General features: G+C 34.8%; 2 protein-coding genes across 2 annotated transcripts; one reads left to right on the top strand and one right to left on the bottom strand.

Annotated features, from left to right (window-relative positions):
• Positions 1-8,862: 8,862 nt before the first annotated feature.
• On the top strand, positions 8,863-9,431 carry LOC145588904 (uncharacterized). The gene is made up of 2 exons (XM_081645494.1): positions 8,863-9,074; positions 9,203-9,431. The coding sequence occupies exons 1-2, from the start codon at positions 8,863-8,865 to the stop codon at positions 9,429-9,431; spliced, it is 441 nt and encodes a 146-aa protein (XP_081501620.1).
• Positions 9,432-12,881: 3,450 nt separating this feature from the next.
• Positions 12,882-14,105, bottom strand: LOC145588905 (uncharacterized). Its single transcript, XM_081645495.1, has one exon. It carries the CDS (start codon positions 14,103-14,105, stop codon positions 12,882-12,884), a length of 1,224 nt encoding a protein of 407 aa, XP_081501621.1.
• Between the last annotated feature and the right edge of the window lie 784 nt (positions 14,106-14,889).

Consider the following 14,889-nt stretch of genomic DNA (forward strand, 5'->3'; position numbering starts at 1 on the left):
TCCGAATTAGATGCTTGATATTATTATGGTTTATACACTAAGATTTAATGGCTAGTTAGTTAGTAGACATGGGTTGATGGCCAACAAATATTGACCACAAAGTTGAAATATTATTAATTTTAGACACATATATATATTTTTAACATTCACATTTTCATTGATCGATTTTGTTTCATTTGATACTTAATCTGTTTCTTTTTTAATATCAATGTTAAAATTATATCATATTCAATAATTTTAATCATATAATCGGTTTTTTTTTTTTTTTTTTTTTTTTTTTTTTTTTTTTTAGTGTACCACCCATTTCACCTTTTAGACTAATCTGGATTCTGGGTGATACTCATTTGATATAAATAATTTGTCAATATATGTACTCCTTATATCTTAATTAGTTTAGTTACTTTTCGAACTATCCAACCAACCAAAGCAAAGAACTCAAAGTCACAAAGCAAATTTATTAGCACAATAATTTAGCAACAACAATAAGACATGAGATAATCAATGAGATTACAACCAATATTCCCACTAATAAAAGAATACAAATAAGGAGAATTTTTCAACGAATTTAAGCTTTATAGCAATACAAATTGATAATCTATATAAACTTGTCCATTTGAGTGTAATTGAGTAAGAGGCTAAGTAGAATAAGAAGCCCAACAGAGCAATTAGTTTTCCTCTTGTAATCAAACGTCGCTAATCTCAATTATCATTTCCTCTTGAACATCTACAAAAATCATTCCGTAAACTATATGAGTTGATTGTAAGAGTAAAAAAGAAGATAGTGAATTTATTGAACAACGAAGAAGAATATCGATGTAACATACCTTGTACATATGATGAGTCGATTGCTAAATTCGGACATTGTAGGCTTTCTTGTGAACGATGGTAATCTTCAAATTCATTCCATAGCTTAGAAATCAAAAGTTGGTCCAACTTTTGATTAGAGGACATTAATTTAGAGTTAATTACATTGATTTGGTCAATTAATTTATGTAATTCTCCTTCCACAAATTGTTGTTCTATTATATGTCTATAAGATTGATCTTTGAGCTCGTTTACCTCTTTTTTTGAGGACTCTAGCAAAGTTTTATTTGACTCTAGTTCACGATTAGCTAACGAAAGCTGATTTCGTATTGTTTGTAACTCTATTTCCATTGTCCTAATTTCTCTCTTAGAATTGGAAAGCAATTCCTCAAGATCTTTAACATAGTTTTTTGACGACTCTAGTTCATTTTTAGTTGAATTCAACTCGAGGCTAATTAAAGAGTTTTCATCTTCTACCTTCCTTAGTTTATTTTCGAGTTCTTGATTTTCCTTCTTACAAGAAGTAAGTTGAAACTTTAGCTCTTTTATACTTTTAGTTGAGGATTCTGTCTCGATTTTTGAAGATTGTAACTCCCAATTAACAGAAGAAAGTTGATCTTGTAACTTTTGTAACTCTATTTGCATGTTTTCTTTTTCTTTCTTATAAATAGAAAGTACTTCCTCAAGACCTTTAACATTTTTATTTGACAACTCCGAGCTAATCAAAGAATTTTCTTCTTCAACCTTCCTAAGTTTTGTCTCGTTATCTTGAATTTCCTTCCTACACGAGGAAAGTTGATATCCAAGCTCTTTTATGCTATTGGTTGAAGTTTCTACCTCAATTTTAATAGATTGTAACTCACAATTAACAGAAGAAAGTTGAGCTAGTGTCTTTTGTAATTCTAACTCTAATCTTTGATTTTCCCCTCTATAACTACAAATTAGATCTAACAACTCATCTTCACCCTTCTTATACGACTCCAACTCGATCTTGTATAATTCTAACTCAAAATCAACCAAAGCAAGTCGTTGGTATACTTTATGCAAATCAACCTCCATATCTTTCTGTTCCTTTTTACAAGACGAAACTTGTTCTTTAAGCTCATCTACTTTCTCCATTGAAGATTTCAAATTAGTCTCACTAGAAGAAAATTGTTGGTTTAATTGCTCAATTTCTTGTTCTTTTTGCCCTAGTTGTGTTTTTAGAGAATCATTGACAGAAATTGGTATTGTCACTCCAAAAGGAGACCAATCAAATATTACATTTTGAATTGGTCTATGACAATCCTTATTTTCGTTGCCTCCAAATACAAAAAAATAACACGCTCCATCACAATTAACATGCATAGTCATACAACCTCTCGGCCTTATAGCTAGAGATTCATACAACCTCTTATATAATGAATTTTTTATAAGTGTTCCATAAATCATCAATTTATCAGTATGTAGGTCTATGGAACGAATTACCTTTCTTTGACCCTTCTCATTTATGTGCACCATGTTGTACTCGAACTCATTGTCTATAAATCGTGGAACAATGAAAATATCCGGAGTTTCTTCTAAGCAGTAAACGACCATTTTTTTTTTTGAAAAATCAAGCAACGAGATAATAATGAAGAAAATGAAAATAATCAAGGTAACTTATTATATCAAATGTTTTGAAATCATATATATGGGGTATGTGTATGTTTAAGAAATCGAATATAGGAAAAAATGTTGTAATAATATATGTCAAGTTTTGGTTCATATAAAATTCTTATCAGAAAGCATAATAGCTTGTTTTTATACGTAAACAGGCTTCCATTATATTATTGAAGAGTATAGTGAATTTGCATTGCTTTTCCCCTTGTCGTAGATTAGCGCATTAATGGGTTGTAAGTAATTCCTAGCTTGCCTTTAGGGTAATTTACTCAACATTGTGGAGGTTATGCAAAGTATATTCTTTCCAAAACCTTATTATAGCATTCCTCCATCGTCTTTACTCGTAATTGACATGTTTTTTTTTTTTTTTTTTCTTTTTTTAATCATGTTTACCAACACATAAATTTAATAGTTAATATATCTAATTATCAATGAGTAAAAATTATACTCTGTAAAAAATAATTGATATTATACAAAAATATACGTAATAATTTATTGAGACAATTCTAATATGTACCTAAATGACTATGTTTTTTTTTTTGAAACAAAATGACTATGTTTAATCATAATTATACACTACAAAACATAATCAAAATAAAATTTGTAAATAAGCATTTAATTATCTTTCCTTTTTTGGTATAAGTTTAGGAATGCATGACAAAATCACGCGCAAATCAGTGTAATTAATGAATATATTTCATTAATACTTTCCTCTTTTAACTTCTTATACATAGCCCTTAGGGCTACATATAACATTTTTCATAAAAAAAAGAAAAAAAAAGTACTACTTTTGATTCATTCTCAATTTGCAATAATTTGAGTTTTACATTTGCTAATGAAAACATTGACAAATGTTACCTTTAAATATAGGTAGTTATATTAGTATGAATTATAAAAAGTTATTTCAAAAAAAAAAAAATTATGAAAAGTTAATACATTAAAGATTTACACTGAGATTAACTAAGCAACAAATAAAATAATACGAAGCAATATATAAGTACTTCATATATTATTGATATTAGTAACAAGAGCGGTTAACGCGCGTGATGCACACGCTATAGTAAGCTATGTCGATTTAGGGAGCTCTTTTGATTTGACCTTCTGTCACAACTTTAGTTATTGATAGCATTAACAATGAAAAACATGTAAACGAATATTTTTAGAGGTATAATTGTTCACACACTATTCTTAAGAGTTAAAACAAGAGGCAATAATATAAATGAGAGCAAATAAATAAATAAAATTTTAAAGGATATAATTGTCCAAATAATATTCATAAAAATTATTTCAAATTTTTTAAAAGGTAGGGTTGATGATAAAACATTATAGCCAGTGATTGTAAATAAATAGTATAAAAAGTAAAAAAGTTGCATTACGTATTGGAAAATAGAGGAACTTACAAAATGTACTCTCTTCGTTTCACAAAGAGCTTCTCACTTTGACTTATTTGGTAGTAAATAGAGGAATTTTTTAAAAAAGTTAGATCTAACGGTTTTGGTGGTAATTTTTTTTTGTTTTATTTTATTTTTATTTTTTTGTGTCTTCGTAGGTGGTATTTTAAAATAAATTTTCTTATGGATAGGGATTCCAAAATTGGGATATTTATGGGTGATAAAATACAAAATTTCCTAAAATAATATGAATGGAAACATGCGATACAATCCTTGAAGGCTTGAACCATTGAAGAGGTTTTTTAAGATTCTGAGGGCTGAAGAGCTGACATGATCAAAGCTCGGCTCTTACTACTAATAATACTCTCGATTTTTCATCCCCATATTTTGATTTTAGGGTTATGAGAGAAGAGGGAGATGGGAGAGAATGAAAGGGAGAGTTTAGAGAGAGAAAGTTGAGAATCGGGGGAGGTGGGGTGACAAAAAATGTGTTTAGATGTTTGATGTGAAGATGAGGGCTGTCTCATCAACGGTTAAGTGAGATTTGTCTCACCCAAAATTTTGTGAATTATAAATTATTACTTTACAAATATTGAAAATTCATTTTAGTTTTAACTTTTTAAAAAGGGAAATTGTTCCGTGTACCCTTAAGGTTTTAAAAAATGCACCTTGTACCCTTGAAAACTTTCAAATGCACCGTGTGTCCTTGAGGTTTATAAGAACTTGCACCAAATACCCCTAGACTCATATAACAAATGATAATTTTGTTAAATTGAGACCCCATATAGGCTATAAGCATCCAATTCTATTAAATTGTTACAGTATAATGCTAGTATAATGCTAAAACATTTAATTATCAAGCAAACTTAATTGATAAATAAAATTCTAACACCTTAAAGTTTAGGATTTAGAATGATCGATGGAGTTCAAATTTTGATGTAATTTATGCTTTTAGGCGGTTTTACTACATAAATATAAAGTACTAAAAACGAGTTAGTGTGTGGGCATAATTTTAGTTTGATAAGTTAATGATATGTGCATTTGTAAGACGATCAGGGTATGTAGTGCATTTTTTTTACAAACCTCAAGGGTACATGGTGCATTTAAAAGTTTTCAAGGGTACACGGTGCATTTTTCAAAACCTCAGGGATACACGGAACAAGTTCCCTTTTAAAAATAACAAAAAGTGGTATAAAAAAGGTAAATCTTTCTATAAAAAAAATGTTAAGACACAGGATGTCTACACTTATGATTTATGAAGGATTCTCTAGGCAAATTGTAAGGAAATAATATAGTGAAAGAATGGAATAATTTCACGTGAAGAGCAACTTAATGCAGCTAAAAGAAATCAAACCAAAACACTAGTTGATTAAAACACGTACAATATCTATAACATTAATCATTATTGATCATATGTTTGATAAAAAGTGGCAATTAGAGGAGTTGTCCACTTATTACGTATAATCAGAAACTTATTAATTTCATATTTCAACAAGGAATAAACAAACATAATTACTGACTTATACTTAATTAACAAGTACAAATTCATCATGCATGTTTAAATAATTTACACATGAATATGAAATTTTATAACAGAATTATTTCAAAGGACAGATTTAAGCCTTATAGCACTACAAATCAATAATTTTTTGTGAAATGGTCCATGATTTGAGTGTATTTGAGTTGTGCGTGAGTTGCTCGTCATCGCAATCTTCACCTGCAAATTAAAATAATTATCTATCTCCTTGAATTATAACTTCACTAATGTCAATTGACAATTCTTCTTGAAAATCTACAACATATTAAACTTGCATGTTATTTTAGTGAATAAATACGAATTGTATGATGAGTTGATTGCGAGAGCATAAGGTAATATTACGTATGTAGTTTTTCGAATGATAATGGAAATGAATATATATCAACATTACGTACCTTGTATTGATGAAGAATTCACAGCCAAGTCCGGACGACATTGTAGGTTGGTTGCTTGAGGATGGTGATAACCATTAACATCCATCCAGAGATTAGAATTTAGTAGTTGCTCCAACTTTTGATTAGTTAACATCACCTCATAATCAATCATATTAAGATGGTCATGTACCTTAAGTAGTTCTACTTCCATAAATTGTTGTTTTATTTTATGATTATAACATTGATCTTTAAGCTCCTTAATCTCTATTTTTGAAGATTCTAGCATTGTCTTAGTAAATTCTAATTCTTGATTAGCTAAGATAAATTGATTTTGTATCTTTTGCAATTCTAATTCCTTGGTTTTATCTTCTTTATTACATGAGGCAAGTATATCCTCAAGATCCTTTACATTTTTGTTTGACAACTCTAGTTCATTCTTAGTTGACCTTAACTCGAGACTAATTAAAGAATTTTCTTCTTCTACCCCCTTCAATTTTCTTTCTAGTTCTTGATTATCCTTCTTACACGAGGAAAGTTGAATCCCAAGTTCTTTAATGCTTTTCGTTGAAATTTCTAGCTCGATTTTAGTAGATTGTAATTCAGAATTAACAGAAGAAAGTCGAGCTTGTGTTTTCTTTAAGTCTAATTCTAATTTTTGAGTTTCCTCTTTATAACTACAAATTTCATCCAAGAACTCTTCTTCACCTTTCTTATACGTAGCCAACTCAATCTTGTAGAGTTCTAACTCAAAATCGACCAAAGCAACTCGTTCATATGCCTCTTGAATTTTGGCACCTAACTCATTTTGCTCCTTTTTGCATGTTAAAACTTGTTCTTTAAGTTTCTCTACTTCTTCCATTGAAGCTTTTAAATTATCTTTCGTGGCTAGCATCTCAACCTCGATGATAGAAACTTGATGGTTTAGAAGACCAATATTCTTATCTTTTTCATCAAGTTGTTTCTTAAGAGAATCATTGAGAGAATTTGGTATTATCACTCCAAAATGAGACCAATCAAAGATCACATTTTGAATTGGCCTATGACAAGCACTTCCTGATATAAGAAAATGACAAGCTCCTTCACAATTAACATATATAATTCCAGCCTTAGGCCTTAGAATTAGAGAATCATATAACCTACTCAACAAAGACTCTTTTATCTCCGTTCCATATACCATCAACTTGTCATTCCTAAGGTCTATAGAACGAATTACCTTTCGATCACCTTCTTCATTGATGTGCTCCATTCTATACTCGAATTTGTTGTTGTAAAATCGTGGGGTAATGAAAACATCTGGAGTTTCTTCTAAGTTGTAGGTAGTCATTTCTTGATTAAGAAACAATATTATTGGGTATGCTTGTTCTTATTGGTACTCAGGTAAACTAAAAAAAAAAGTTTTGGTGTGAGGATAATGAGAATCGATCCCAAGATCTCCTGCAATCTAAAAAAGCTCTTACCACTTGAGCTATCCTTCACTGTAAAAAAGTAAGGTGATTACTTAGATATAATGAGTTTAAAAAATTGAAGTCACAATTAAAGGTACGGATTGTGTTGTTCAAAGAAAGGAAACAAAGGTTTGATCTGGTTTGTTTAGTAATGTGTGTTATTGATGAACAGGAAATTATTGGCTCAATTAAATACAAGCTCCCATTTTAGAATTTATTTGAATAATCTTCTTTATTCTTTATGATGAATCTTCCCTTGAGCTTTAATTATTCCTTCAATTGTGCATTGGTTTTATGGAAGGATAGATAGATGATATGATGCAAAGTATATTCCTTTCAACATTGTATAACATAAGAAAAGAATAATATTTGTACTAGGTATCTATTAAACGGATATACAAGCTAGTACAGTACAAAATAATAATAATATAATGAAAACAAAGCCCTCACACAAAGTAACTATAGGATAACATTATGCCAAGCACTTATTAGCTTCCTTTTTTTTTTGTTTTTTTTTTTTTGTGAATATTAAATTAATCCATCAATGAAAAGTCATACGACATCTACAACGATAATCGAATTTAACAAATACTTAATTTGAATCAAATAAAAATTTCCTTCAAATTGACCATGCATCATATGCTAAGTATATATATAATTTGTATAATGACATAGTTATAATGTGTCTCATTAAATTTTTCTTCACATATATTTTATTTCAAATTATACTTCTATTTTTTACAATCGCGGAATAAAAAATAAAAAATAAAAAAAATAAAATCGTAGATTAAAGTTGTGTAAATCAAAATGAAACAATTTAAACAAAACCAGATAGTGAAATCGTACTTGTCTAAATTGTTTCATTTGACTTAGGCTCCTAATTGGGTAATCTTGTGGACTTAGGGCATAGTAAATGTCTAGCCTTCCAGCTGTTGGTGGATAAGGTAGTTCAACGCCTTTCATCTTTTACTTCTTTCAAGCATTCTGCAGCAGCAAAATTAGTGCTCATAATCTACTATCTCTGACAGGATTGATAATCTACTATCTAGATTTTGGTGGAGATCAAAAGCTTCTTCTAAGGGCTTGGCTCTTGCTCCTTCTCAGGCCCTCCATCTGCCGAAAGGGTCTGGGTGGTCTGGGGATTCATCACCTAGCCAGCTTTAACTCGGCTTTATTGGCGAAGCATACATGGCACCTTATTCATCATCCTCAGCTTTTGGTTTCTAGGGTTTTCCGTGCTAAGTATCCTACTCATCTACAGTATAATGCTTCAATTACAGTCTCCCATCCATCTTGGGGTAGCCGGGGCCTTCTGAAAGGGGCTAGAGTACTTTCGAAGGGCATAGCCTAGAAAGTAGGTTATGGGATGCGAGTTAGTATTTTAGATGATAATTGGGTTCTTGGGGTGGAGGTCAAGTTTAGGGATTCGATTCCCTTGTCGTCCCGTCCTTTGCAAGTCTTTGTGCTATCAATTCTCGTACCCAATTGTGGGATACTTCAAAGATTCACAGCCTGTTTCCTCCTAGGACGGTAGCCTCTATTATGGGTTTAGACAGGCCTCGAATGCAGATTGACGATTTTTTAACTGGAAATTTACCGAGGATGGTGCCTTTTCTACCAAATTAGCTTATGCTCTTTTAATTAGTCAATTGCCTACTACTTCGAGTACCATGCTTGGTATGCAATCTACTTGGTGGAAGCGCCTTTGGGGCCTTCCCATTTTGTCAAAGTGGAAACATTTTACTTGGAAAGTGCTTCATAAAGCACTTCCTACAGCTACCCTGCTTCAGATGAAAGGAATTTCGGTGGACCATTTGTGTGGTTTCTGTCATCAATTTGAAGAAACTTGTTCTCATCTTTTCACGGATTGTCCATTTATTTGGTATGTATGGGCTAATCAATCTTGGCCTATTGACATTCCGTTAGCTTTAGATCAACCATTCGAGGTCTTAAGCGTTGGGATGTTTTGGATTGTCTTTTTGGTTTATTCTGGGCCATTTGGTTAACTAGGAACAATCTCCGTTTCCGGTCTGAGGTGTATTCACCGGCTTCTATCTTTGCTTTGGCTATTAGTTGGAGGGATCGAAGCTCTGAGGCTCGTGTTCTCTCTTCCATTTGGTTTCCTTCTTCTCTTCCGGGTTTTAATAACTCCTATCGTTCTCGGTTGTGTTGGGACCACCCTGGGTCGACGAATGATATTTTTCTTGTGGTGGACGGGGCTTGGGATCCTGCAGACTGACGTTTGGGTGTCGGGCTGGTTCTTTTTAAATGGTACCTTTGTTAAATTGAACAAAACTCAATGACTAGATTGTATTGATTACTCTCCACCACATATATAATACAAGCTTAACCCTATTGTGATTGGATTAGGAAACTACCAAAAATATATCATAGAGATATTCTAGGCATAAATTATGATACAAAATATATCCTAAAATATTCCCAAAATATATCCTGCAATACCCCCCCTCAAGTTGGAACATGTGGGTCATAAATGCCCAACTTGGAAAGAAGATGATGAAATTGGTTCTTCCCAAGGGCCTTAGTGAAAATATCCGCCAATTGCTCCTTAGTGGAAACATAAGACGGTGCAATTAGTCCTTCCATAATGGCGTCACGAACAATGTGACAATCAATCTCAATGTGCTTCGTCCGTTCATGAAAAACTGGATTTCTGGCTATATGAAGTGCAGATTGACTGTCACAAAACAATGTGATTGATTTAGGGTGTTGAACCCCCAAACTCAAAAGTAAAGCTTTTAACCATTTCAACTCATGAGTACACGACGCCATTGATCTATACTCAGACTCGGAGGAAGAATAAGAAACTGTAGGTTGTTTCTTGGTTTTCAAGAAATAGGAGAATGACCAAGAAACACAAGCCAACCTGTCAAAGAACGACGCGTAAGAGGACACGCCGCCCAATCCGAGTCATACCATCCCTGCAAAGTCAGATCATTATCTGCACTCAACAAAATACCTTGTCCCGGGGTGCCCTTCAAATACCTAACGACCCTTAGAGTTGCATCCCAATGCTCAACACGCGGCTCTTGCATAAATTGGGAGAGAATATGAACAGAATAAGCCAAATCAGGTCTCGTAACTGAGAGATAGATGAGCCTCCCTACTAATCTGCGATATAACTCAGGATTTTCCAGAACTTCACCACTAGCAAGACCAAGCTTGTGATTTTGTTCAATCGGAAATCCACTTGGTTTTGCCCCTAACGACCCTACTTCAGAAATAATATCCAAGGTGTATTTCCGTTGACATAAAAACAAACCAGATTTACTACGAGCAACCTCTATTCCCAAAAAATATTTCAAAGGACCAAGATCCTTCATCTTAAAACAATCAGAGAGATAAGCCTTGAAAACAGATAATGCAGCGGAATCATTCCCAGAAACAATAAGATCATCAACATAAACCAATACATTAATCTGAACAGTACCCCTAGTGTATGTAAACAGAGAGTAATTAGAGTAAGATTGTAGAAAACCATACCCTTTCAAAGCCGTAGTCAATTTTGCAAACCAACACCTTGGAGCCTGTTTCAACCCATACAAAGATTTTCGCAGACGACACACCAGAGTTGGATCCGAACTCTCAAAACCTGGAGGTAATTTCATATACACCTCCTCTTCCAAATCACCATGAAGAAAGGCATTCTGAACATCCATTTGATGAAGCTCCCAATTTTTAGAAGTGGCTATAGCAAGGAAAGCCCGAACTGCAGTCATTTTTGCGACCGGAGCAAAAGTTTCACCATAATCTATACCTTCCTGCTGATGATTACCAAAAACGACCAAACGCGACTTAAGACGTTCAATATCACCATGCGACAAATATTTAGTCTTGTAAACCCACTGACTACCTAGAGCTTTCTTGCCGGGAGGAAGATGCTCTAAGGTCCATGTTCCATTGTCTTCCAATGCCATGATTTCTTCTTGCATTGAACGACGCCAACCATCAGATTTCATTGCTTCTTTGAAAGATTTTGGATCTTTACCCTGAACAACTGCTGCAAGAAACTTGCGATAATTGACAGAAAACATGTCACAATTTATATATTGTGCTAAAGGATAAGGCGCACCTGAAGAAGGGATCGGAGACGGAGGGGACGGAGACGGACTATTAGCAAAAACGGAGTATGTCACATGATCACGAAGCTTCACCGATCGGTATTTCTCACGATGCCCTCTACCCAAGACCTTGGGTTGAGGCTGTTGGTCGTGTGGCGCTGCTGGGGTGTCACTGCCACTCTGCTTGGGGCTGTTGCCAAGATCGGCATTGCTGCTGGTCAGCTCGCAAGACCCAGTGCCCGCTGGAATTTCCTCGGGCTGGCCAGAAGCTGCACTTGCGTGCTGGTCAGCTCTGCCAGCCTCCGCTGGAATTCCCTCGGGTTGGCCAGACGCTGTGATTGCGTGCTGGTCTGTGCTGCCAGCATCCGCATGCTGCTCTGTATGCGGGGCTGCTTGCTCTGTGTACAGAGCGGGCTGCTCTTCCATTAAATATTCACCAACATCACCCCATGTCTCATTTTCTAAGAAATCCTCATGAATGTCACGGTCATTATCATACATTGTGGGCACTATATTGATAGCTTCCGGGCTAGCATATGGAAATACTCCCTCAATAAATTTCACATCACGAGACACCAAAAACACCTTAGACTCAAGATCATATAACTTCCATCCTTTCTTCCCGAAAGGATATCCCACAAAAACACATTTTCTACTCCTACTAACAAACTTGTCACCATTCGTTTTTTGATTATGGGCAAAACACAAACACCCAAAAGTGCAAATAGCATCAAAGGAAGGAGGTTTATTAAATAGGATTTCAAAGGGAGTTTTATTTTGTAGCAAAGGTGTTGGAGTACGGTTAATTAAATGAGCGGCCGCAAGAACACACTCCCCCCAAAAATAAATTGGCAAATTTGCTTGAAACCTCAAAGCTCTCCCGACATTGAGAATGTGTTTATGTTTTCGCTCAACCCTCCCATTTTGCTGTGGAGTACCCACACAAGAAGTTTGGAAAATAATGCCCGTAGCAGAAAAATAATCAAGAAGACAATTAAACTCAGTACCATTATCACTCTAAACAACTGTAATTGTTTGAGAAAATTGTCTATCAACCATTGTAATAAATGCCATAAACATTCTAAAAACTTCTGTTTTATCAACCAACAAATAAATCCAGACTGCTCTAGAATAATCATCAACAATAGTAAAAAAATAACGAGCTCCACATGATGAAACATGTCCATATGGACCCCACAAATCACAATGTATTTTCTCAAAAACTCTAGAAGCCCTACTATCACTTAACGGAAATTGTTCTCTAGGATGTTTAGCACGCATACATACTTCACACCCCTTATCAAGACAATCTTTATTACTACTAACATGAGGAAGCAACTTAACTACTTTCTCGGAAGGATGACCCATGCGACGATGCCACAACTCCAAGCTTGAAATATCTTTGTCAACACCAACATGATGCACCGAATCCGATTTGTTAAAATAGTATAGTCCGTCTCTCCTAGCTCCCGTTCCAATCAGCTCCTTCGTTTGGTCCTGTATAGCACACATATAAGGGTTAAATTGGACAATACAATTAAGTTCAGCTGTTATTTGTGAAACAGAAAGCAGATTACAACTCAAATTAGGGACAAAAAGAACTCCAGTTAAAGTGAGCTTGTCCGACAAACGAACAGAACCAACCAAAGAAGCCACAACAGTGTCACATGATGTGTTGCCCCTGTGTCAATAATCCAAGAGGTAACATCAAACTTACCATTCAAGCGATGCTCGGGAACATTAGCATTACCGAACAAACCCGTAATAGCCTTCCACTGTTCACTTGAAAACACTTGACCATGAGAGGAACCGTCAGTTGAAGTACCCGAAACAGCATTGGCCCGCATCGTACTTTGACCCCGGCCAGCGGTGTACCTCCCCCCCTGACCACTATCATTCGATGAAGGCCTACCATGAAGATCATAACACTTACTCTCAATGTGACCCTTCTTCTTACAATAATTGCAAGTCTTGTCAGACCAACAATTAGAAGTCTCATGGCCTATTTTCTTACATTTACCACACACTGTACCACCGTCACGGCCACGGTCAGAAGCTGCCCTGCCTGCCCCTGTTCGAACAGCAAAGCCTAGAGCATCAGGAGGCTTTTGTTCATGCTCTAGCTTTGCCGTACGCACTCTTTCATCTTGCACCACCAATTGATATGATCTATCTAGACTAGGGAGGGGATCTTGAGACAAAATATTTGTACGCAAAGAGGCATAAAAATCAGAATAAAAACCCATTAAGAAATCATGTAATTTAGCTTGTTCACGCCTAGCTTCATGTAATTGCCCAGCCGTACACTTTGAACAACAAGAACAAGAAATTAAAGGTTCATGGTGATCTAATTCTTGCCATAAAGCATGCAATTTACCATAATAAACAGAAACAGACATCGATCTAGTTTGTTCACACTTTTCAATCGATGTTTTTAATTGTTGAATTCTAGGGCCATTAGTTTGAGCAAAACGTTGCTTGAGATGTTTCCATAAAAGTCTAGCTTCACGAAATTTAGAAAGGGACGACCTTACCTCTGGATCCATGGTATTGGTAATCCATGAAATTAACATTGCGTTGATAGCCGTCCAATTTGATTGAGTACACGGATGTACAGGGGCTAAGATCGAACCATCCAAAAATCCGAATTTTCGTTGAGCCTCCAAGGCAGTCTGCATATCCGCAGCCCAATCGTCATAGTTATCAGTTTTGAGTCGTGTAGGGGTAATAAAATCCCCAGGTCGATCTTGCGACCCAAGGTAAAACGACGAATTTGGTTTAATTTCTGTGAAAGGAGGTGGCGGTGGAGGTGAAACATCATCTCCAGCCATTGTTTACTGGAAAAAAAAAACTCAAAAAATAAACCTTGCTCTTGATACCATGTTAAATTGAACAAAACTCAATGACCTGATTGTATTGATTACTCTCCACCACATATATAATACAAGCTTAACCCTATTGTGATAGGATTAGGAAACTACCAAAAATATATCATAGAGATATTCTAGGCATAAATTATGATACAAAATATATCCTAAAATATTCCCAAAATATATCCCGCAATAACCTTTCCCCAGTACTTAGGGGGCGGGGCTTGGGCTGGTTTCTGCAATTCAGCTCTTCAGGCTGAATTACGTGCTTGCCTGTTGGGTCTATGTCATGCTAAGGATAGCGGTTTCTATAACATTTGGCTGCTTACGGATTGCAGCTCTATTCTGCAGTTGATTTTGGGTCATCATGTGGGAGATATTTCAGTGGCTTGGATTCTGGAAGAAATTCGGCATATTGTGTCTTGGTTCTCTATTTGCTGTGTTTGGAAGGTTTCCAGAGTTACAGTGGCTCATGCACATCACTTGGCTGGCTTAGCTCGTAGACGTCATCTTCTTTGTTTTCGCTTTTAGTTTGTTGTTTATTTGTTAGTTCTCTTTGTCAAAAAAAAAAATCCTTAGGCTTATGCACGTAATTATGAAGATATGTAACTATGTAAGATAATGTGATTACTCACTATGGTCCCTTAGTTTTTTTTGAAAGTGTTACGTTTGACAAACAAATATTTTTAGATGAATTAATAGACTTTAATATAAATAAAAAATGTAACCGGCGTAGTTTGAGTAT

The sequence above is a fragment of the Chenopodium album genome, chromosome 17 (genome assembly GCF_948465745.1).
Source record: "Chenopodium album chromosome 17, dcCheAlbu1.1, whole genome shotgun sequence".
Lineage (NCBI taxonomy): Eukaryota > Viridiplantae > Streptophyta > Magnoliopsida > Caryophyllales > Amaranthaceae > Chenopodium > Chenopodium album.